This window comes from Harpegnathos saltator, unplaced genomic scaffold (genome assembly GCF_003227715.2).
Source record: "Harpegnathos saltator strain DR-91 unplaced genomic scaffold, Hsal_v8.6 scaffold202, whole genome shotgun sequence".
In the NCBI taxonomy this organism is placed as follows: domain Eukaryota; kingdom Metazoa; phylum Arthropoda; class Insecta; order Hymenoptera; family Formicidae; genus Harpegnathos; species Harpegnathos saltator.
In genome coordinates, this window is record NW_020229987.1 from 2507908 (window position 1) to 2530995 (window position 23088).

Sequence of the window (23088 nt, forward strand, 5' to 3'; positions counted from 1 at the left end):
TTGGGTCCTACAACGTACTAGCCGCAACCGCAGTCGCTGCGCCACGTTCACTGACTCGTAAGTTGTTGCTACGTACCGAGTATTCTATGGCGTGTGGAACTTCAAAATTTTTTCTCCGAAACTAAGGCCCATTGAGGAAAACCCTTTGACCCTCATTCACAGGGGAGGTCCCTCTACAATATATTCAAGAGCCATCAAAATCCTTTATTAACTGGTCTGAGGGTCTCTTTGTGAGTGCAAAAGGTTAATATGCAATGTGATTGGATTGTAAACATTTTTAAACTGTACTGATTATTAATTTATTGTGTATTGATTATTTGAAGGAAAGAATGGGAATGGCATATCTGCCAGTTGACATATGTTAAATGCAAAAAGACATATCTTGCCATTTTTTCTGATATGCATCTGACAACATCGATACAAGGCTTATCTGTGACGCACAAATTATAAATATAATAATTATGTTGTAAGAATTCATATCCTGTTGGACTGGTATAATTAACGAGAATCAATGATAGCAACATTGAGATTTCTTTATTAGAAACGAGAAAGTCTTGACAGTAATTTCCAAATGCACATAAAATGTCGTTAATAATATAGAATAATGAGCGGTTTTCTCATATACCAAAAATGAAGACACTTTTTACTTAAGTACCATTAAATTAGGAAAACTATTACAATTAAAAAGGAGAAAAGCCAGGCTTAAAATTAGCTGATTAAAATTAGCTGAATTTTTGAACGTTCCACAATTTTGTATTAATATTTCCTAACTTGTAGATGTAACACAACTGAAAGAATTATCGACAGAGCACTGACTTATTTCTGCGAACTTTACGCCATATTGTTCGTACAGTATCAAGAATGCTTTTGCACAATAAAAGTACGTACAAAAATGACTTGAAAAATTGTTCAGAACGAAACGATAAATACTATCTTAATAAATAAACAAAACTATATTAAGCCACTTATTCTATTCAAATGAATTATTAAATTTAGTAAATAACTAAAGGAATAAAATAAATAAACTTTAATAACGTGTTCTTTCCTTATTACATTTTTAATTTCATTAATTAGCAGATTTGCCGTAATTTTTATTTATAAAGCGATAGAAATCGAACACGTTAACGGTTAATGCATACGTTGCGCATGTTTTAACTCGGAAAACTATTTGGGAGCAATAATATTTTCTTCGGGTGACTATCTTCTTAGGATATAGAATTCGTTCAGTATGATTCTTTAATTTAAACATATTCTTTTAATTAGTTTAATATAATCCAATAAAGGAAAGATGTATGAAATTAGTAATTTTAAATTAGCTCAATATAATTCAATAAAGAAACAATATACATAAAGTTGAAAACTCATTGAAAACTCTCGATAAAAAATATGAAGAGCACATTTTGTATAACATCCTGAAGAGAATTTGCGATATGTTTTTAATCTATTTTGTCGAAGAGATCCAAAGTGTCCGCACTGCACATGAATATTTTCAACGTTTGCTCCTTACCGGTATTTCCACTCTGCAGCCCTTCAATTAGAATATTCGGTAATATCGATAATTATTATTCAATACGCCAATAGAATCGATTACCTTCGTCGTAGCACTTATTGAATTTTGTTGTTGCCTGTTGCAATCTATTTGTGTCGGAGATACCCTCTTCATATGCTTTCAACACTTTTTGTTGGATAATTTCGCCTTTGGAATCAAGCACCTGGAATACATTGGATTATTTGTATGTCTAATTATTTTGTATGCCTGACTGTATTATGTAAAATAACATCTTTTCTTATATATGTGAATGAACCATATTACATACTTTTTATTAAGAAAATGATTATTGTCTACCTTCTTAATATGATATTCGTTTAATATCGATAAATAATTCAACAATGATAAACAAATAATGTAAAAACAATAAACAATAAAAATAGATTATGCTTTTAAAGTCAATTTCACATAATATTACTCGCCTCTTTACATAATTATAAGCTTTTCAATAATATTCAATAATATTGTCATAGGACGATTACATAGAATGCAAGACGTAAAAAAAGGTGAAACAGATAATCCTTATAAGTTGAAAAGATTCCATAATCACTAATTGACTAAGTAATCTTAATATGTTGCGTAACTATTAGAATATTCCAAATATATGCATTATTATATTACACGCATTATTATAATACACGCATTATTATAATACGCATTATTAATTTAATTAGTTTAAGAGATAAGAAGATGTTATATTGAAAAAAGCACTAAGACAGCCTCATGTCAATTTCCAGAAAAAAATGTGTATAGAATTATGAAATCTTATTAACCAAATGAGTGTTAAGCTTATTTTGCAGATTAATATGTATTTAATACAAATATACCTGACCATCACTTTTCGCTGCGCAGTAAACATTTTCGGCGATATGTTCAGCTGTAATGATAGTAGAGATTTAGCAGAGATGATATATTATATATATAATAGAATAATATAGAATAAAGTTGTATCTTTGATATACAAAAAAGACATTGTGATCTCATGCCAGTTTCCCGTAACTGTTCTATTACTAAGTTCCATTATTAAATCATCGTTACAACAAAGGTTTATCTTGTTTTTATTTTATATTTCTTTGGATATTTTAAATTCAGATACTTACATATCGGCCCGCCAAATTCTTCGTTGCATTTTGCAAGGTTTTGTCGAAATTTTCGCAAACGTTCAATGTTGAAACCATTCGTCTAACAGGATTAATGACACCAAAACAAATAAAAATAAAGAATATGTACTAAAGTTTAATCTTAAAAAGAAATGTAACACAACTGAAAGCATTATCGACAGAGCATTGACTTATTTCTGCGAATTTTACGCCATATTGTTCGTACAGTATCAAGAATGCTTTTGCACAATAAAAGTACATACAAAAATGACTTGAAAAATTGTTTAAAACGAAACGATAAATACTTTCATAATAGATATTTCGAATTGTCAGTTAATGTATATATTTGCCTGATACCAAAGTCCTATTGCATACCGAACGTCTCATCTTGTTATACAGGGTGTCCCATTTAACCTGACAAATCGTAATATCTGGAAAACTACATGTCGGATCAAAAAAAGTGGGTAATGAAATTTGTTCATCTCGAAGGGGGACATCCAATGATATCAAACTCGACCTCCTACCCCATTCCCGGGGGGTGGGAGTGGGGGGTAACTTTGAAATCTTAAATGGGAACCCCCATTTTTTATTGCAGATTCGGATTCTACGCCACAAAATACATAAGTTTCGTCCGAAACTTTTTTTTGATTCGTGATAGATGGCGCTGTAATCGCAAAAAATTAGATTTTCTGCAATTCTCCAGAAATGATCATTTGATTGAAAAATAAAAAAATACCTGTTCAATATTTTTAAAAATATTTTTAAAAAACATAATAACAGTTATTCCCCTCCATCCCCTCGGTCCATGATGCAAAGTCAGAAGAGAATGATAGTGGCATGGAACACTCTTCAAAAATTGATTAAGCACCTCTCCTGATTAGAAAGGTAAGTATCTAATAATGATCGTCTCTTAAGTTCTATGGGCGCGGACGATGGAGAGATGCCACTAACAAATTAATTATGCAAAACACCCCGATGGTGAGAGACGTGGGGACTCACCTAAAACAAGCACCCCGAAGGGAACAGAAAGCTATTACGTCTTCGTCGTTGTTCCTGGGCAACGCTAAAAGTAATTTCTCGGAAAAATTCAACGCTATCTATCACGAATGAAAAAAATTGTTTCCATAAAAACTTCACGTAAAATCTAATTCTGCAATGAAAAATGTGGGTTCTCATTTGAGATTTGAACGTTACCACCCACCCTACCCCGAGGGGATGGGGGGAATAACTGTTATTATGTTTTTTAAAAATATTTTTAAAAATATTGAATAGGTATTTTTTTATTTTTCAATCCAATGATCATTTTTGGAGAATTGCAGAAAATCTAATTTTTTGCGATCACAGCACCATTTATCACGAATCAAAAAAAAAGTTTCGAACAAAACTTACGTATTTTGTGGCGTAGAATCCGAATCTGCAATAAAAAATGGGGGTTCCCATTTAAGATTTCAAAGTTACCCCCCACTCCCACCCCCCGGGAATGGGGTAGGAGGTCGAGTTTGATATCATTGGATGTCCCCCTTCGAGATGAACAAATTTCATTACCCACTTTTTTTGATCCGACATGTAGTTTTCCAGATATTACGATTTGTCAGGTTAAATGGGACACCCTGTATAAGTTATTTAAATTCTCACTTACACTCACTGTACAAGGAACATCCGCGAAGTGAGTCTTCGATTTCGACGAGACTTGGCATATTTGTAGAATAACCAAAAATAAGGGTCACATATTTTTTTTATCGGCAATAGCTCAGGTTTAAGGGGTGAAACTGCCTCTCAAAATTTCATTCCCATTATGCTATCCCGATAATTATTGCAGATAAAAAAAAAACTTTTTAAATTGGGCAGTACAAAAAATCATATAGTTTTCGTTCAAAAAGTCTTTTCCTATCTGCAATAATTAATTGTCGAGATAACATAAAGGATGAAACTTTAAGGGACAGTTCCACCCCTTAAGCTTGAACCATTGCCGATAAAAAAATATGGGTCTCTTATTATTGGCTACTTTATAAATATGCCAAGTTTCATCGAAATCGAAAACGCACATTTATACAAGGTGTCCAAGATCTTTCGGGAAGGAAAAATTGTGAAGATTAATCAGACCAAACTAAGAAGAAAAATCATGTACCATTTTGCAAAAATCGTAATAGTTGTTAAGTTATTAATAATTGAAAATAACCACATCCAGAGGCTTTTTTAATTGATAACTTGAAAATCTGCGCATTTATTTGCAAAATGGTAAAGGACATTTTATTCAGAATGATCTAATTTATAATTATATGACGGCTATTGTATCTAGTGATAGATATGAGTATGTTGAACTTTAAACCCTGAATCTTGAACTTATCGCTAATATTATACAATACACCTTGTATATAATATTAACAATGCACCTAATGCCATATCTTTTGAGTACTATTGTATGAAATGTAAATTAAACAAGTGGAGTATAAAGTATATACAATAAAATGAGAGTAAAATATTTATTAAAAAAAGAATATGAATAACACCAAAACATCACGAAGTATTTTGTGAGTTTAAAAAGAGATTTATTTATTGTTTTTTACTTACCATAACAGTTAATACAGACACGATAATAATCAAAGACTTCATTTTGGATTTTATGAAAACGCCTGTAAAAAAATACTTGATGCAGCTGTAGAGGCTCCTTGTAGTAGACTGTGTTCAATTAGAGATGTATTCTCGTATTTATAAGCAACCTGCTTTAACATGTAGACTATACAGGGTGTGCAAAAACTTTCAGGACAATAAAATATCTCGAAAAATGTAATTTTTATGGAATTTGACTTTGAATGGTGTTGTTAAGGTAACATCAGAGTCATTTTGAATATTTTCAATGCGACTCTATCTTTTACTTTGTTTATGGAAATCCGCTATATACGTATTTACTCACCATTTTTCTATAAGCATAATATAATAGTGTGATGTCCTCGTTTATTTTATCTTAAGTAAAATTAGTATCGCCGATATCTTATTTACTCGTATATATAAAATAATTTGATAACTTCGAAACTAACTAAAAGCGAATAAAATGTAGTGCTTTGATAAAGGATCTCAAATAGAGCTAGATATGTGATAAAATATATAAATCTTATATAAAAAACTCCTATATAAAAATCCTATATAAAAAATCCTACATAAAATCCTACATAATAAAATCCTATATAAAATTCTATATAAAAAAAATTCAAAGTGATCTTGTTCTATTTTTAGTGACATTAAAATCATAAAATTTAGTGACTTAAAATCATAAACTGATAAAATCAGTAAATAAACCTTTTTAAAATCTATAGCTTTTATCTAAAACATTTTTTTTGTAAAACTTACATTTTCTGAAATATTACGATGTTCAGGAACTATTTGCACATCTTGTATATATTGGTATCGTATGTTTGTCACTGATTTATTCTTGATACCTGACTTGCATTTTTATATAAAGATCGCTGATGTTGCAAAAACAAGGATAAAACAATTTGTGGCATACCTTATGCAAAATGAAACATTAATACCAGCTAGCGTATTCTATTGCGAAATGATGAGGTATAATATTTCAATGGTTATACTAGGTGTGCAACTAAGTTTCCGAGTTTTTTTGATCAATGAAAAATGAAAAATTTCAAGAGAAATACAAAAAATGGTTTATTTGAAGTATTGTCCCTCGCTAGCTACACATTTTTGTCATCTCTCTGGCAATACATAAATACCGCGACGATAAAACAAAGTCTTTGGACTGAAACCATTCATCCAACCAATTTTGCACTTCTTCGAAATTGGCCAAGTGTTGCCCAGCCAAGCCATACGCCATCGACCGGAGCAAGTGATAATCGGAAAGGGCCAGGTCTGACGAATATGGCGGGTGCGGTAGCAGATCCCATTTCAGCGTTTTGATGGTGTCCTAGATGATGGAAGTGCGATGGCACGGAGCGTTGTTGTGTTGCAATATCACTCGTTCGTGTCTCGTGCCCCATTCTGGCCGTTTTTCGAGCAATGCATGGTTCAAATTGATCAGTTGTTGTCGATAGCGATGCCCATTCACAGCTTCGGCCGGTTTCAGCAGCTCATAGTACACGATTCCTTTCTGGTCCCACCAAACGCAGAGCATTGTCTTTTTTCCGAAACGATTTGGCCGTGCTGTCGATGTTGATGCTTCGCCAGGTGAAAGCTACGGTTTTTTACGTTTGGGATTCTCGAAATATATCCACTTCTCATCGCCAGTAACAATTCGATGCAGGAAACTCGTTCTTTCATGCCGCAAAAACAAAATTTCGGAAGTGGCTCTTCGATTTTCCATCTGTCTCTCAGTCAACTCATGCGGGACCCATTTTCCTTCCTTTTCAATTTTTCCCATGGCATGTAAACGTTTAGAAATACCTTTGCGAGTCATGTTTAATGCCTCCGCAAGTTGATCTTGTGTTTGCGTATCATCTTTATCCAATAACGCTTGCAAATTGGCGTCCTCAATTGTTTTTGCTCTTCCGGAACGCCCCTTGTCCTTAGTGTTGAAATCGCCACTTCTGAAGCGTTTAAACCAATCTTCACAGGTAATTTTCGATGGTGCATATTCGCCGTAGACCTCCTCAAGCAAACAACATGCTTCAGCTGCACTTTTTTTCAAGTTAAAACAGAAAAGCAAAGCTTCCCGCAAATGCTGTTTATTTGGCACAAAATTCGACTTCTTCGTTGTTAGAAAAAATATTTTTGCGTTGCGATATGTGTTACTATTACGACTGGTTATTGTTAACAGATGTCCAAGCTACGAGCTCGTATAAAAAAAACACAACTTCAGACATGTATGTCGACTACATGTGTCGTTAGAGCTATCCATGTGTGAAACCCGGAAACTTAGTTGCGCACCTAGTATTACATATTTATTTTCAACATACCTATCCAGTAATATTCTAACATTCTAATATACTAAAATTGTTATCATGCAATATTAAACAAGTATTATATGTGGTGAACGACCATATTTAAGATATTGTAGAAACAAATTAAGATAAGCTTTTTTAAGAATCGAATTACGTTGCTTCTTTTTTATTTTGTGTATGATATTCTCATTTATTACGAAAATATTCAATGCAATATTATTCATAATAAATATATTGTTGAAACAAATTTTGTATTCTAAAGATCTCTGTCGAACAAAAGTCAATTTAGAAATGTTGCTCTGCAACTTTAAATACCTTTAACATAATGATTTATTTTAATAGCAATACATTCTAATACAGTTCCTCTTCTTTTTACTTCGTTGTTATTCTTTCACAACTGTATTTAGCGTTCGCAATTATTACAATGGTAATAGATCCGTTGTAATTACCATAATAACTGTATTACTAATGTATCAAACTGTTACGTAGGAAATGTAACCTTCAGGTTTTATTCAGTATTTGTTCCACTTTTTCCTCATAGATGGCTTTTTCCTCTTCGGTTATTTCAAGAACATACAATATATTTTTGCGACAAATCAATTCTCATGCGGAAATTTCCTTCGTGAATATGTTTCGTAACGCTTATTGCATTATTTATAATCCACATACAAGAAGACAAAAGTGTTCCACGATTTTCTAATGCATTTCGATTGTGAACTTTAATATTCTCTCAGTGGCAGGTTCAATTTCTGGCTATACTTGATTATGTTCTGGTTAAATTTTTATAAATGTTCAACGTTGAAACTACAAAACAACGTTATAAAAGATTGAGAAAAATCCCATCAAAACTTATTTGCAAATTGTTTTATTTCGCTTTATAATCACATACAATTGCGATATCAGATGCTTATGATTCATGCATTTTGTGTTTACAAGATGTAGCTAACTATTAGATTATTATATTCGCTCCTTACTTTCTGTCATCGTCAATCGAAAAATATATGTGTTAAAATGTAAGCTAAGTATTCACATTGTCGTAAGGTAATAATAATATTAATAATTTCGAAATTTTATCGACGTATAAAGTTTATTCTCTACTTGTTAATTATCATAATGGCTAGCACATCTATAATAATACATCCATAATTATAAAAATCTTCACATGCTTTGCGAAAGACTATTGATAGTAGATAGTAGACTATTTTGCATCGAAGCTATATACTGCAAAACCAAGTTATTTTGACACATACATTAGAGTACATAGTAGTAGAGTGACGCATATGCATTATATGCAAATTAGTGAGCAATTTATCGTTGTATGCATAGTTTACATGACTTGGTTGTGAAACATTGATTTTGCAAAAGTGGAGAGAAGTTATTACAAAATGAAGATGCACTTAAAACATCAGACGCGTCACTTATTTTCGGCTTAAGTGTGATATATTACATGTACAGATTAATGTTTTACATTGGACCAATCGTAACTTTACTTTAAATTTAAATATTTCACTGTCATTTTACTTATCTAGTAAAGAGAAAAGTATTTCAGGAATTTTTATCTTGCCTTACAATAAGGAGGAACGTCACATAATTAATTGATAACGATTAAAAACATCATATGCATATAGCAAAGAGAATTGAAAATTTACGTAAGAATTTGATTAATAATAAACTCACATTCGAATAATTTCCTCACAAAATGACGAATAAAGTATGTATTATATGCGGATTATGAATAAATTTTCATTGCAATAATATTTAGACCTTTGTAGTTAGTTATTGAGCAGCACAGAATGTTCAGAGCCAACTCTTTAAGTGCATTTTAAATAATTTTGAAAGGAATACATTTTATTATTACATTACAGGGTGTCCCAGAATAATTGTGCCACAACTTCGTCAGAATGTAGAACAGATTAAGACGAACAAAGTTAAGACGACGTAAAGTCTCGTTTCGAGTATTGTTTTATGATATTCGCAATAATTATCAAGTTATTAATTATAAAAGTCGCGTGAATGAACGCGCATAGAGAAAAGAAACTATTTTCTTGCCTGACTTAATTCTCTTTCAACTATTTTCTAGCGTGACTTAATTGTTCTAGCAACTGTTGCTGTCACACGGCGAGGGGATGAAGAGTATAGCAGCACGTGTGCTTATCTTTCTTTACTGTTACGTTCCGCACAACCTTGCCAAAATTTTCATTGATATGGTCGTTAAATATTTGTTAAATATTAAAATAGATAAAGCTCAATTTGTGCTGTTTCATAAAATAATATTGTAATCACGAATGTTTAGCAGCCTTATTAACGTTAGCTTAAGGAAACATATGTGTAATGGAGCGTTATTCTTGTCCCCGGCGCTTTTACGTTTCAATGACGCAACACACTTATATTCACATCGATATGATCACTATGATTCGATACGTTTCGTGATTACAATTATGAGTTTATTTTATGAGGCAGTAAAAATAGCTTATGTTGAAATCGTAAAAGTGTTGTTATAAAAAAAAATTAAAAGAAAAATCGTAGAAACCGAGGGGTTCTATATTCATTGGACCAAACATTTTTTTCCGCATATCGTGAAAAAAGTATCGGAAATCTGTCATAAGCAGTGTAATATTAACGATAAGAGAAATTCAAAGTTTTTTATCATATAACTAAGAAAAGAAAACTCATTGTTGTCAATTATACATCAACGATATAAAATTGACATAAAATTGATCACTAAATGTAATTACGATAGAAGGCGCGTCGTAATCTATCGTAAAATCGTTAAAAAACATATTTTTCTATCACATAATTACAAAGAACGTATTACACTGCTGCACATACATTATGAACGTAACACATAATGGCTAAGTATTTTACACATCTTCCTAATTCTCTAATAAGATATTTACGAAAATAAAATATAAAGAATTAGTCATGAATTCACGATAAGGTTCCGATAAGCAGAAGTCTGTAATTTAATTTAAGCTCTCGTGGTATGGAAATAATAGTTTTTCCTTACCATGCAATAATTTTATTTCGGAAACATGTGAATTATCTTAAGCGGAATATCAAGTTGTAATTGTTGTTTCGTACAGCTAAAGATATTTGCAAAGGAAACGCTTACAAGTATTAATAACAGCAGAGAGTTTATACTTTGACATGCGTATTTGGATATTCTTGAAAGAATATTTGTCGTAACCATGATAGAAAAAATAAGAAAAGAAACCATAATGGAGACTGACCGCATAATTTTTGCTACCCTTATTGTGAATAGTAAGTTTATAAAAACCTGTCGCAAGTACATGATAGATTCTTTGTGTTTCTTTCTCGTAATTCTACGTTGTTTTTCCGTAATTCAACAATAATTTACAATTTTAATTTTGTTTCTTATCGTATTATATCCTAATTATATAAATTCTGCATTTTTACATTATTTACATTATGTAAACTACATTACATTTGTGCGGGAAATATGTATGATTATGTTAGCGATATCAATTTCATATCAATTTTTTTGACCAAAGTTGATTATTGAAATGTTTATTATTTCAATGTCTACACATATATTTTCTCTTGCATAAATTAAGATATTTCTCTATATTATATCATCGCAAACAAATAACTGTCAAGTTTAACTGTCATATCTTTAAATTTCACATATGATCTATTATTTATCCTTTTTATTTATTTGATGCAAATACTTGGGTATTAACTCTTATATTGTTATTCCATTACACCATATTACATCATATTGTATTGTATTTAGTGTATACAGGTGTATACAGGATGATTCAAAACAACCTTCCATTATTAAAAATACAAAATCCTGATAAAATTCTAAAACAACTTTTCCTCTTGCAAAATTTTGGCAAAAGCTTAGATTTTAAATTATTAACAAAAATAGTAGACCTATTGCGGGTCGGGTACGGGAGGTAGACAGGTGCGGCGCAACTCACCGTCAGACGTGGGCGCTAACGCGGAGTACCCGCAGCAATCAGCTGATCACACTACACATGTTATACACTAGCTACGTTCCAATATTCATTGCCAGCATAAAAATCTGTATTTTGTATCTGTAACGTGGTGCGACGGATGTCTTGCTCGGTTGGGGTACAGCTCGGCGTATCTTCGAGCAGCAGTGGCGATCTGGCCGTGACAGGCTCCGAGTGTCAATAGCATGTCATAATATTCTTCGTTCGTGTATGCTGCCATATCGTCTTGACGTTAACGCTTCCAATAACCGCAGGATTATTGATTAACGCATCGATTGTTTCAACGCATTTATACAATCGTCGCGGGACGTCCATTGGTCCATCCCCCACCACGTACGACCGCCGCTTCGCATTGGTCGTGCAATGAATACGAGTGAATGAGTGAGAAGGAGACAGAAAAACTCGGAGAGACCGAGAATGTGCTTGCATGTGTGTGCGCGTACAATCCTGGCTGTTTTCCAAAATTTTTGCCAGTTATAACAATCACCTAACGTCACAGAAAATACAAATTTTTATGCTGGCAATGAATATTGGAACGTAGCTAGTGTATAACATGTGTAGTGTGATCAGCTGATTGCTGCGGGTACTCCGCGTTAGCGCCCACGTCTGACGGTGAGTTGCGCCGCACCTGTCTACCTCCCGTACCCGACCCGCAATAGGTCTACTACTTTTTTTAATAATTTAAAATCTAAGCTTTTGCCAAAATTTTGCAAGAGGAAAAGTTGTTTTAGAATTTTATCAGGATTTTATACTTTTAATAATGGAAGGTTGTTTTGAATCACCCTATATATAATACATTACATCATATTGTATTTTAGCGGAACCCAAATATCAAACACAACATTTCACAATCATACATTTCACATCTTTTTCTGTTTGACCGTCTTATCATTGTTTTTGCAACACTCACATCATTTTCCAACGACATAAATCAGGTGGTAAGGCACACTTTATTTAGCAAAGTATGTGGTAACGCGTGCGACGCTTCATATTCTCTATAAATCCGCAGCTACAGCTTTGATACTACGCAGTGTACGATAAAAAACAGGTACTACAAATTGTTGTATTATTTTGTATATCTTCCAGAGACTCGAAATGAAGATTTTTGCAGTTATTATGTGTGTGCTGGCTGTCACGGTAAGTACGAAGGAATATTTCAAACAAACGATGATAAATAAGAATAAATGTTAGTTGTAAAATCGAACAGTAAATTAGCAGTGAGCGGGAAGAAGAAACATTGCAATCTATATTATTGTAAATATAGTATTTTACACTTAAATACAAACTATTTCTATTTCAATTTACTATTGAAATATTTCAACCACACGTTGCGATAATATACTCGACCGAAATTACAAATTATGAAAGATACTTGCGACCTTTAGGTCATAATTAGCAATATAATTCTCATGACGCTCATAATTCAAAAATTGATATGAATGGATATGCAAAGCTTTTACTGAATTCTCTTTCAATTTCGATATTAAATCAAAGAAATTCTTTCTTAACCGCTTAGGTCCGCTTAGGTTATTTTAAAAAATACCATTTTATTTATATATCTTATATACCTCTTAAATGGTAATAAAACACTAGAAGTTTATGAATGTGAAACTATCAAATACATATAAACTCTATTTTCCTCTATATAAGACAGCAACAAATTTTCATTCATATTTAAATACCGCGTTGTTTATGTATCTACTCACTATACCGACATTTATGTAATATTCATATACTCTTTCTCTCTGTCTTTCTTTCTCTCTCTCTCTCTCTCTCTCTCTCTCTGTTAGAAAGCAAAAATAACAATTTAATCTATATTGTGTTACTTCTTGTGAATAAAAAAATCGGGTCTAGCTCGAATAAAAATCGATCAATCTCGTGATAACATTTATGTTAAAATAATATGAAACAATTTTCTATATATTTAAATTATGTGTATCAGGTGGTTTATGGCAATTGCTTAATTGCTTATGCTCCAACTTTGATGAGAGACTTCAACGATCATCTCATGAAATGTAATGCGGAAACAGGCTCGTCACCGAGTGAGTATTAAAAGCAATTATGTTAAGAAATACATCTTATAAAACATTGAAATTAACTTCTCATAATTTCATATCAAAATTTAATTAATGTTACCTTATAATAATCGGTGGGATATTGTGTGAAATTTGCAGTTTCTTTCCCTTTTATCAAAAACGTGTTTATTGTACTACTAGGTCAATTCAAAAGTTTTGTTCGATCTGAAAATTTTCTAGTTTACCGCTTTATGATTAAAAAAAAAGAAAAACATGAATAGATAAAAGATAACAGATAACGCGACAGTGTTAATATCATCGATGAGCCAATAACTTCAATACTAATTGTAAAAATTCAATTAAAACATATAACTAAATAAGAAGAGTATAAAAATAACTATATTCAACAAAGAAAGCATTAATCCGAAAAACTAAATGTATATTTCGGCGAACTTGGCAAATTATGAATGATTAGCTACTTCTTTGGGTATTGCATTCATCTATTTTACATCCTTCATTGAAAACATTCTTCATTGAAAACATTGGAAACATAATAACAAATTATCTCGTCTTATTCTCAACAAGAAATGAGAGCTAAAAATTTTGCGAATACGTTAGTGTATCTATAATTTATGCTTTACAGGTAAGCCCCACATTAACTCGTTCAAATGCGCGATGGTCCGATATGCTGCAGTATGTATACTTATGTTTAATATATATATACGTAAAATGCTCTCTCTGAATTTAAAATTGATATACAATATTATACATAAAATTGCATGTGTGTGTATATAAAATTAAGTTGTAAAATACATAAGTTCGGACTTTCTAGTTAAAACGAACATAAGATATTTTGTTATGTTGTAAAGTTGTTATGAATTTAAAATATAATATATACAAAAGATACCAGTGAATCGTAAATTAAAATGACGCATACATTTTTTATCAAATTATAACGACATAAAAATATATTTTCTTTATTTTACTAAAATTTCGAAATGATTCATTGCCCATATAATAAACACATAGAAATAAATTTCAACATTGTTAACAAGAAAATCAATTCTCATTCCATGCCAAAGTCATTTCAATACAAAGAATTCTTTACTTATATCTAAATATTAATTTTCTAACAGATAAAGTTGATATACGTATCTTTCTAATTGTAAAAAATGGACCAATTTCATTATATTAATTTTGTAATATCAATTTTAGTAATTATTACACTTTACACAATGTAATTAAATTATATTATCATCTATTTCAGACGCTTTACAAAAGAAGCGAAAACATAAAGGATTTGATTTTGAAATCATTAATGGACTTTACATCCGACAAGGTTAAATTAGAACGAACGCGCGCAACGTATATAAGATGTCATAATGACGGTAATATTTATTTTATTAATATTTTAGATAATATAATTTCCATAATTGGTTAATTTTCTTTTAATTGCAGTGATGACAAGCGAAATCACCGGTGATAAACAAGCGGCGATAGCTACCAGATGCCATAAACCGATTATGTCTATCCTCGACAAAGCGGAATAAAAGCACGAATTCGATTCTTTCCAAGTCAACTGTATGAAACGGATGAAACGTTCTCAATAGTTTTCCCAAACATTTTTACACATCTCTTTGGTAAATGGTATATATATATTAATGGAATTTAATGAAGAATTTTTGATATGTTAGAAAATATTCAATTAAACATAATTAATCTCAATTAAAAGAAAACAAGTAATAGTTATTCCAACAAGGTAATAAGTGATAACTTTAATTGTCCTAGAAAATATTTACATTAACACTTATCCATAAAAGGTTATCCATAAAAAAGTTTATCGTTATTCATAACTTTAACCCTATTCGTAATTTGAAGGAAATTTTATTCGAACAAAAATTTATCATTGACTAAATTTTGCATGTCTCGTCCGTTATGTGTACAAATTGTCTCAATCGTTGTCCACAAATTGCACTATTCCGTATTAAAAGTCAAATCATAAAAAATCTCGAATAATCTTACTCCATGTTTCATAAAACAGTAATTAAATGTAATAAAATTCAGGCAATGAAACTCTGTCTTTTGTACAAGAAAATAATTACAAGGAAATCCGCGGAAATTTCCCTCTTCAAAAAAATATTTCGATGAGTTTGAAGTAACTAGTAATGAGTTTTTTTTTATTTTTTTTTATACGTATTTTTTTTTATACGTGCCCATAACGTCTGCACATAAGTTATCAGTAGTCGTGCAATAAGTCTCTCGATACCATAACGCATCATGTTCTCTTTGTACTATCTCTATTTATAATAAAAGATAACAACTGATCACGGTACCGAAAAACAAGCCCAAGCACTTTAAAAGTCTGGTTCATACGCCAAGATCAGAAATTGATTCAACGACCGAAGGACAAGATCGACTTTTCAGTCGACCCGTAAGTCGACTTTTCAGGAAATCTTCTCAGTTTTTTGATTCCCAATATTTCGATACATTCTTTCGAGACATTGCGTATCCACCTGTCAGACGCGTTACTCAGAAGAACACTGCGCTAAAGAAAGGACAATAGACAACATCGTAAGAACTGTTAGAGATCGAATGACTCGTCCGTCGACGTCGTTTTTCAGCCTCGCATATCATCCGTTCTCGAAACGAAGGCCCGAATGCCTAACGACCTGTTTCCGCCGCTGCATCCGCTGCACCTGAGCATGAGCTTATGAATAAACCGAGGCGACCTTAACGCACTCGTGAATTATTTAGCGTCGCAGCCGCCTCCGCGGCTGCGGCTGCGGCTCGCGCCGGTGATAAAGCGCGACGCGGTTTTAACGGCCGACCGGTATATTCGCGCGAACGTGCCTCTGCCAACGCGGTTGTGTAACATGTGTACGTACATGAAGTACGCGGTGATCGCGACTCCGTGTACTCACGTGGCTGCGCGTGTATAAATGTGTGCAAACGCGTGGCAGGGGGGAAGAGGGTGGGACTGAGGGAGAGATATCGTATAAGCGACTCACGTCGCCGGTTATAATGGTGGTCGGTAACGGTGGGAAGTTCGCTCGTACATGCAGCGTCGCGTAAAGTTGTAGCTGCTTCGAGCTGGAACAGGGGTTGCAGACGGGGTCAATGTAGACCCTGGCAAATGGCCGGCTTTAAAAGCGACTTCCATGCCGCGAAGTAAGGAGCGCTCTCCTTTCGAAAACGCTCAGCCAAAGACAATTCGCTCGACGGTGTAACTCTTTGTACTGTGATCATTAAAAAAAATTGTGCCTTCTCCTACGAATTAGACTTTAGTGTTAATGAAGACCAAACAGATGGGACGGAGTAATTCAAAAACGAGAGAAGACTAGCTCGCGAGGTTTTCTTGACGATAATTCTTGAGTTACGAGCGTTAGGACGAAAAATGTCTTTTTTTCGCATATTCAACTTTAGGATTAACAAAGACGGAACGGACGGAATGATTCAGAAACGAAGACGGCCCGATTGTGAATGTCCCCCTTGAAAATAACTTTTTGAGTTATGATTATTAGAAAGATATCTCTTATATCAGTGAGATTTTAGAAGTAAGGGAAACTAAATATATTTCCAGAATAATTTGGAGACGAGGATGATTCACTCACGGGATTTCCTCGACGATGGACCATAGGTTATGAACATTAGGCGGAAAAATATTTTCTTTTCTTTGCAAATTAGACTCCAAGCTTGATAAAAAACAAACAGAATCAACGGACTAATTTGAAGCCAAGAAGCGACTGAGTTTTCTGCGACGATGGCTCTAGAATTATGGAACGTTCGCAGAAGAGGAGATTTTCACAAGCTAGACTTCAAAATTGATGAAGTCCTAGCAGACTTGATAGAATAGTTTTTGAATAAAAACTATTCGTCTGCGACGTAAATTCTTGCCCGACATTTTTTCCACATCAATTTCCTGAAACCTCAACCACGCAGATTGGCATTAATCGTGCCGGTTCGCGATATCGATCGAGTGGCCTCTCGCTTCAAGAATCGTCTGTCATAATTGCCACATTAAATGCATGGCGCGAGGAATGTGAAGAGAAGAAAATCCATGCGTGAGAAAACCGCGAAAAACGACGACGGAGAAACACGGTGACGCATCTTCGCGCTGTGAGGAAAACGCGAGCAGCTTTCAAATCCTCCGTGGTTTCGCATGAACGAAGTTCACGCGTTAGAGCCGTTTTGCATACTGTGCCGATATTTTATTGCCGAACGACCAATTCCGAGGTGCAGAGCAAGGCCGAGTCTCGCTTTCGCAGAAGCCACTTGCCCGTTTAACCGTGACAGAGGACGCGCAAAATCGGACGGTCGCGCGACGGCTGTCTGCGCTTTGTGTGCCTATTGCGGGCAATAACGTGACACACGAGCTGCACGAACTGCCTGACCTTGGACGGTCACCGTAATTGCTATCGTTATTTTTATCACTTATCGTCATCGTAATTTGCCGTTGTTATTTGCATCGCTCATCATCATTCGTTATTATTTTGCAATGCGTTATTATTTCTCCTCTTCGCTACAGAGTTAATCGATGAATCCCGCGTGTACACTTCTGTTTAATGACAATTTATCTGATTTATTGGAAAATCTTATTAAGCGATTCGAGTAACTCGGTTCTTGAGCGACAGTGTGATAATATTGGCGACAGATTTAATTATGATTAAACGATGTCCATGATTATTTTAAGCGGCGCACGTTTCGAGCTCGTGGAACGTCCTTCGTTCGCACTAGCGACTATCGGCTTTAGGCTCAGTTTCACCGGCCATTATTTATCTTAATTAAAGGCTTTATCGCTATCGTATACATTATGGAAGCGATTTGAAAAGTAACAAATCAGTGTAACAGTGATCGTTTAATCAACCAATGATTTTTTAAAACTAACTAAATTTTAAATGTTAAGTTTCTAATTACATTCTCAAAATTTTCTCTCTCTCTCTCTCTCTCTCTCTCTCTCTCTCTGAGTTCCAAATTCTAAAATATAAAATAAACTTCAAAATATAAAGTATAATTAAATAAAATGTAAAATATAACACATGAAATATAATTAAATGTAACTTCAAGTAATTCTAAACAATAATAAATAATAATAAATAATAATAAATAATAAACAATAATAAATAATAATAAATAATAGATTTTTATTCTAAATATCAATTTCTTATTTTTATTCTGCAGAAAATCTATCCCGCGTCTCGCGGAACACTACCTTATGTTTCCATTGTCTCTATTCCGCGACAAATTTAGTTACATCCGCATTTATGAACACGTTATCTAAAATCAGCAAACCGTCCGCAAGAATAGCGTTCTCTCGCTGAACATGTTTTAAACACGTTCGTCGAACGTAACACTGTATAACGTGCTCTATACCTTCGCGTACAATTGCAATGCAAATGCCGCACCACCACATCGGCCGATATCCAATTTGCACACTCACACATTCATACGCGAGACAATGCGAAGCAATGACGACGACGGTATGGTGCACACGATATCGGCGACGCCATCGAAACTTATGCAAATCTGATACGCCAACCAATTATGTCCGGTGCGCTTCCGCAAATCCGCAAACGCCGTACAGGAATTGTCGATTGTGATGTGACGTAAGATTACAACGACCGAATGGCCGAGTCCGGGTGTGGGATTCGCACTATAAAAATGCGTCATAGAAAATCTCAGGTTCAGTGTGTGCGCGAATCAGTTTCTGACTTTACGCAAAGTTGCCCTTGCAAAACGCTAATCAGCATGAAGAGAATCGCGTTTCTCGTTTTCGTCTTCGCTGCTTCCGTGAGTTTCTTTACAAAAACAAACACTATACATATATATAAAATAAAAATAACCTAAATAAATATGTTATTAATATACTTTGTCTGCATTTAATTATAATTGTAATATTGATGATAATGACTACTAGATTTAACTTCCAGGTTGGCGTTACGTTCTTTCTTGTGAATTTCTTTCCAACATTTGATAGACATTTTAATTCGTTTTGTCAGGAAAATCGTGATAATATCATGTTGCTCGCTTTAATAAAGTGAATAAAAATGTTCACAAGACGTTAGAATTAAATCCACAAAAAAAGCGAATTCAACCTGGAAAACCATTCCAATATTTCTCTTCACCGTGAAAGCTTCAAACATTATATAATATTAATGTTTATTATTATTTTATAATTAATCATAACATATTTCAATAATGGTAATGTCTTGCTGGATTTGATTTCCGGATTAAAAACATTCTTCTTAGTAAATGTGTTTCCAACGTTTCATGAATATTTCGATTCACTTCATTTGAGGAAAGAGCAACCTGATACTGTCTTTATTGTATCTTATCGTAATATTATCAAGTTTCTCTTCTCTTTCCTGATGAAATGAACTAAAATGTTGGAAACAAGTCCATAAAAAACGCAATTGCACATTGTGAAGGTCTCAAATATCATGATAATAACTTATTATTTTGTACATTAGAATATTAGAAATACTCAAATATTTTAAGTAATCAAATATTTTAGAATAAAACATATTTAAAAGTTTACAGAGAAAGTCTTACTTTTCAATTAATAACATAATAAATTAAACACATCTTATGCAGACAAATAACACAAGAAAAATAATCTGTTACAATATATTGTAAAGATAACATAAAATGTTACTTACATACTACACACATACACATTCTATATACTATACACATACACACACATACAAAATTCAAGTAAAAGGTGATAAAAATGAAATCTGTATAAATCAACTATTTATGAAATCTTTCATAAATAATTGATTATACAGATGTCGCTAATATTAACCCTGAATCAAATGTTCTTTGGGAATTTACGGAATATTTAACAGCCATATTGCAACTACGCTTATTGTAACTTTGTGTTATTTTTTTGTTTCAGGCAATTGCCGAAGATGCAAAGGAATTAAAAGAAATGGCAGAAAATTTCGAGTCTGACGTGCAAACTGTGCAGTTGTGCCTAGACGAAGCGGAAACTACAGAATGTAAGTCGTTTGTGAAAATAACACAAGATTCAATTTCAAAATGCATATAAAAATTGATGTAAAAATATGCGTCCTTGGATATGTCATATAATTAAAGAGATTTTTTACAACAGCGGAAATGAAGGCTATAAAAGAGAAGATCGACAAATTGGACACACTGGATGATAACATTGACGATGAAACTAAGAAATCTTTGGAAAAGACCAATAGATTCATAGCCTGCATGTTGGAGAAGAAAGAAATGGTAATAACAGCGCCTTCGCAATCTTTGCGATTCAACTATTACATAAAATCATATTCAACATTCATAAAAAAAGAAATACAATTACGAGGAAAAAGAAATAAACGAATTACTAAGTTTCTGTAAAGACGCAATCAACAGTAGTTCACGAAAGCCAATTGGCCAGCAAGCAGAATATTGATTGAGAAACGAATAAAATAAGAAATGAAGTTGAAAACATATCTTATACATTAAATTTTTCGGAAGTTTCTCTACTGGTGACCGAAATGACGATCAAAATGTTTATTTAAGAGGTCGATACCCTATTTATTATTTTGTTTAAGTTATCTTTTGTAATCTACAATTATGAAATTATTAACCCGCTAAAGAATGTTAACACATAATATGTTTAGATTATTAGGATTATCTAATAGTATACGTTATTAATTTGCTATGTGTTGATTAGTCAAATAAAGAAAGAAGTAATGATGTGTTAGAGCAGTAATTCATTATTATAATAATTTTGTGTTAACATTCGAAGAAGTTAGATAGCACTACATAAATATCTGACTTGTACAACACGTTAAAATAATTCTTCTGCCGCATTAAGTTAATTTTATTATATGTCCTTTCATATTAATTTAAGATGGTAGACTCGAAATTGAATGTGGATAAAATACTGGAAGCTATAGAGAAGGATAGTAAATACCACGTTAAGCAGGACGAAGTAAAGGAATGCCTGAATACACGTGAGTAAACTCAAAGCCGGACAATTACAATTCTAAAAGTTCTCGCGCCTTTTGATCTTTCATATATTTTTCATAATTTTCTATGAGAATTTAATATTAACGTATTTGCTACTACGCTACCATTTAAGGAACTCACCACAAACAAACTACCCTGTATCTTTCTATATAATTTATTATATTTTATGTATTAGTTTCATGCAATTGTATAAAATATTTTGTATAAAACATTATAAAATATTTTATATAAAACATTTTTATAAAACACTTGTTGTTGGGTAGGAAGAAAATTTAGTGAATATATATCTTATCTTAAAAAAAAATATACACTTTTTTAACTTAATAGTAGACATTTTTTTAATATTTTGTCGATCAACTATTTGCTCTTTGTATATGATTTTCGCATTTTTCTTTCTTGTTTCTTTTTCTTTTACTGAGATTATATTTAGATGATTATATTTAATATCGTACTAAAAGGATTATTCTCGTAAATAAATGAATAAACAAATAAATAAATTTATCCTAGAATTACGAATTATTTTGCAAAAATCAATCTCGAACTATTAATAATTATCTAATATTTTATGAATAATTTTGAAGTACCTCACCATATATGAATTCAAACCGACCACTCATGATTCTGTATTTGACTGTTTCAGTAAACAATGACAAAGAACTGGATCGGGAAATGAGGGCGATGGGGATGATGATATGCTTAATAAAAAACGAGAAAGACGAAGATGAGAAGAAGTAAAGAGAAGTGTCGATACGACGTTGCATCTATCTGGACCGGAAATCGCGTGGGGCAATGGGCATCAAAGTAACAGGCACAAATTTCCATTATCGGGGTTTAAGATGTCGTTCTTTTAGATTCGCAATAAACGTACAAATATCAGACACAGCAATTGAATTAATCGATAACTTGTTTAATATGTGAATGTGTCAATGTGCGCTAAACTATTTGTTATATATATATATATATATATATAACATACACACACACACACACACACATATATATATACACACACATACCATATACCCGCCATATACCCATTAATGTTTAAATCAAAGTCGCAATAAATCGCAGAATTTATCGCCAGATAACGTTTTTATAACTCATTCCAGCAAACAATACATAAAAATGGAACAACATGTTGATGAAGAAGTATCATTCGCACATTACACGAGGTTATTACCAAGAAATCGTTAACTCGGATTTTAAAAGGGAAAACCCCGATGATTAATTTTCTTAAGATGATAACCTATGTATGCTGCGACGTCGACCCTCACGTTCATTTTCTTCCGATAATAAAATGTAATTCGTAGATTCGATTGTTAATAACACATCAATAGACGATAATCGAGATATTTTGGTATTTAAATTTTTATTTTATCTATTTTTATTTACTATTTATATATATATTTATATTTTTTATTTTATCTATTTTTTTACTTATTTTATTTTTATCTATTTTTTATGTATAATATTTCGGCTGTGTTCAAAAGCTAAACCCGAATTCTCAAATTACCTATTAGTCGAGAATAATAAAAGAAAGAAAGAGAAAGAGAGAGAGAATAGGAGGGA

General features: G+C 32.6%; 3 protein-coding genes across 6 annotated transcripts; 2 read left to right on the plus strand and 1 right to left on the minus strand.

The window, feature by feature from the left end:
* Positions 1 to 1302: 1302 nt before the first annotated feature.
* Positions 1303 to 5344, minus strand: LOC109503743 (uncharacterized). Its single transcript, XM_025298056.1, has 5 exons — positions 5221 to 5344; positions 2650 to 2731; positions 2377 to 2426; positions 1592 to 1712; positions 1303 to 1528 (listed from the first exon to the last, which is right to left on the minus strand). Exons 1-5 carry the CDS (start codon positions 5260 to 5262, stop codon positions 1437 to 1439), a joined length of 387 nt encoding a protein of 128 aa, XP_025153841.1. The 5' UTR covers positions 5263 to 5344; the 3' UTR covers positions 1303 to 1436.
* A 7137-nt stretch (positions 5345 to 12481) lies between these two features.
* LOC105186859 (uncharacterized) lies at positions 12482 to 18358 on the plus strand. 3 transcript variants are annotated; one of them, XR_003112808.1, is made up of 6 exons: positions 12482 to 12655; positions 13461 to 13560; positions 14177 to 14226; positions 14801 to 14921; positions 14992 to 15180; positions 17114 to 18358. XR_003112808.1 is itself a non-coding variant. In XM_011147342.3 (5 exons), the coding sequence occupies exons 1-5, from the start codon at positions 12614 to 12616 to the stop codon at positions 15081 to 15083; spliced, it is 405 nt and encodes a 134-aa protein (XP_011145644.1). In that variant the 5' UTR covers positions 12482 to 12613; the 3' UTR covers positions 15084 to 15228. The 3 variants fall into 3 exon arrangements, 1 of the variants encoding a protein (XP_011145644.1); XR_850045.3 differs by having other exon boundaries at positions 14992 to 15173; positions 17114 to 18357; XM_011147342.3 differs by lacking the exon at positions 17114 to 18358 and having other exon boundaries at positions 14992 to 15228.
* Positions 18359 to 19201: 843 nt separating this feature from the next.
* On the plus strand, positions 19202 to 22871 carry LOC105186860 (uncharacterized). Of its 2 annotated transcripts, XR_850046.3 has the most exons (6): positions 19202 to 19320; positions 20432 to 20534; positions 20648 to 20778; positions 21401 to 21503; positions 22160 to 22320; positions 22629 to 22871. XR_850046.3 is itself a non-coding variant. In XM_011147343.3 (5 exons), the coding sequence occupies exons 1-5, from the start codon at positions 19279 to 19281 to the stop codon at positions 22252 to 22254; spliced, it is 474 nt and encodes a 157-aa protein (XP_011145645.1). In that variant the 5' UTR covers positions 19202 to 19278; the 3' UTR covers positions 22255 to 22602. The 2 variants fall into 2 exon arrangements, 1 of the variants encoding a protein (XP_011145645.1); XM_011147343.3 differs by lacking the exon at positions 22629 to 22871 and having other exon boundaries at positions 22160 to 22602.
* The last annotated feature ends 217 nt before the right edge of the window (positions 22872 to 23088 follow it).

Coding starts and splice junctions, on each gene's coding strand:
- LOC109503743 (XM_025298056.1), bottom strand. CDS start 5,262: ATGAAGTCTTTGATTATTATCGTGTCTGTATTAACTGTTATG. Junction 2,427..2,649: donor AGAATTTGGCGGGCCGATAT/GTAAGTATCTGA, acceptor CTATCATTACAG/CTGAACATATCGCCGAAAAT. Junction 1,713..2,376: donor CAGCGAAAAGTGATGGTCAG/GTATATTTGTAT, acceptor AATGTATTCCAG/GTGCTTGATTCCAAAGGCGA.
- LOC105186859 (XM_011147342.3), top strand. CDS start 12,614: ATGAAGATTTTTGCAGTTATTATGTGTGTGCTGGCTGTCACG. Junction 12,656..13,460: donor TGTGTGTGCTGGCTGTCACG/GTAAGTACGAAG, acceptor TATGTGTATCAG/GTGGTTTATGGCAATTGCTT. Junction 14,922..14,991: donor TATAAGATGTCATAATGACG/GTAATATTTATT, acceptor TTTTAATTGCAG/TGATGACAAGCGAAATCACC.
- LOC105186860 (XM_011147343.3), top strand. CDS start 19,279: ATGAAGAGAATCGCGTTTCTCGTTTTCGTCTTCGCTGCTTCC. Junction 20,779..21,400: donor TGTTGGAGAAGAAAGAAATG/GTAATAACAGCG, acceptor TATTAATTTAAG/ATGGTAGACTCGAAATTGAA. Junction 21,504..22,159: donor AAAGGAATGCCTGAATACAC/GTGAGTAAACTC, acceptor TGACTGTTTCAG/TAAACAATGACAAAGAACTG.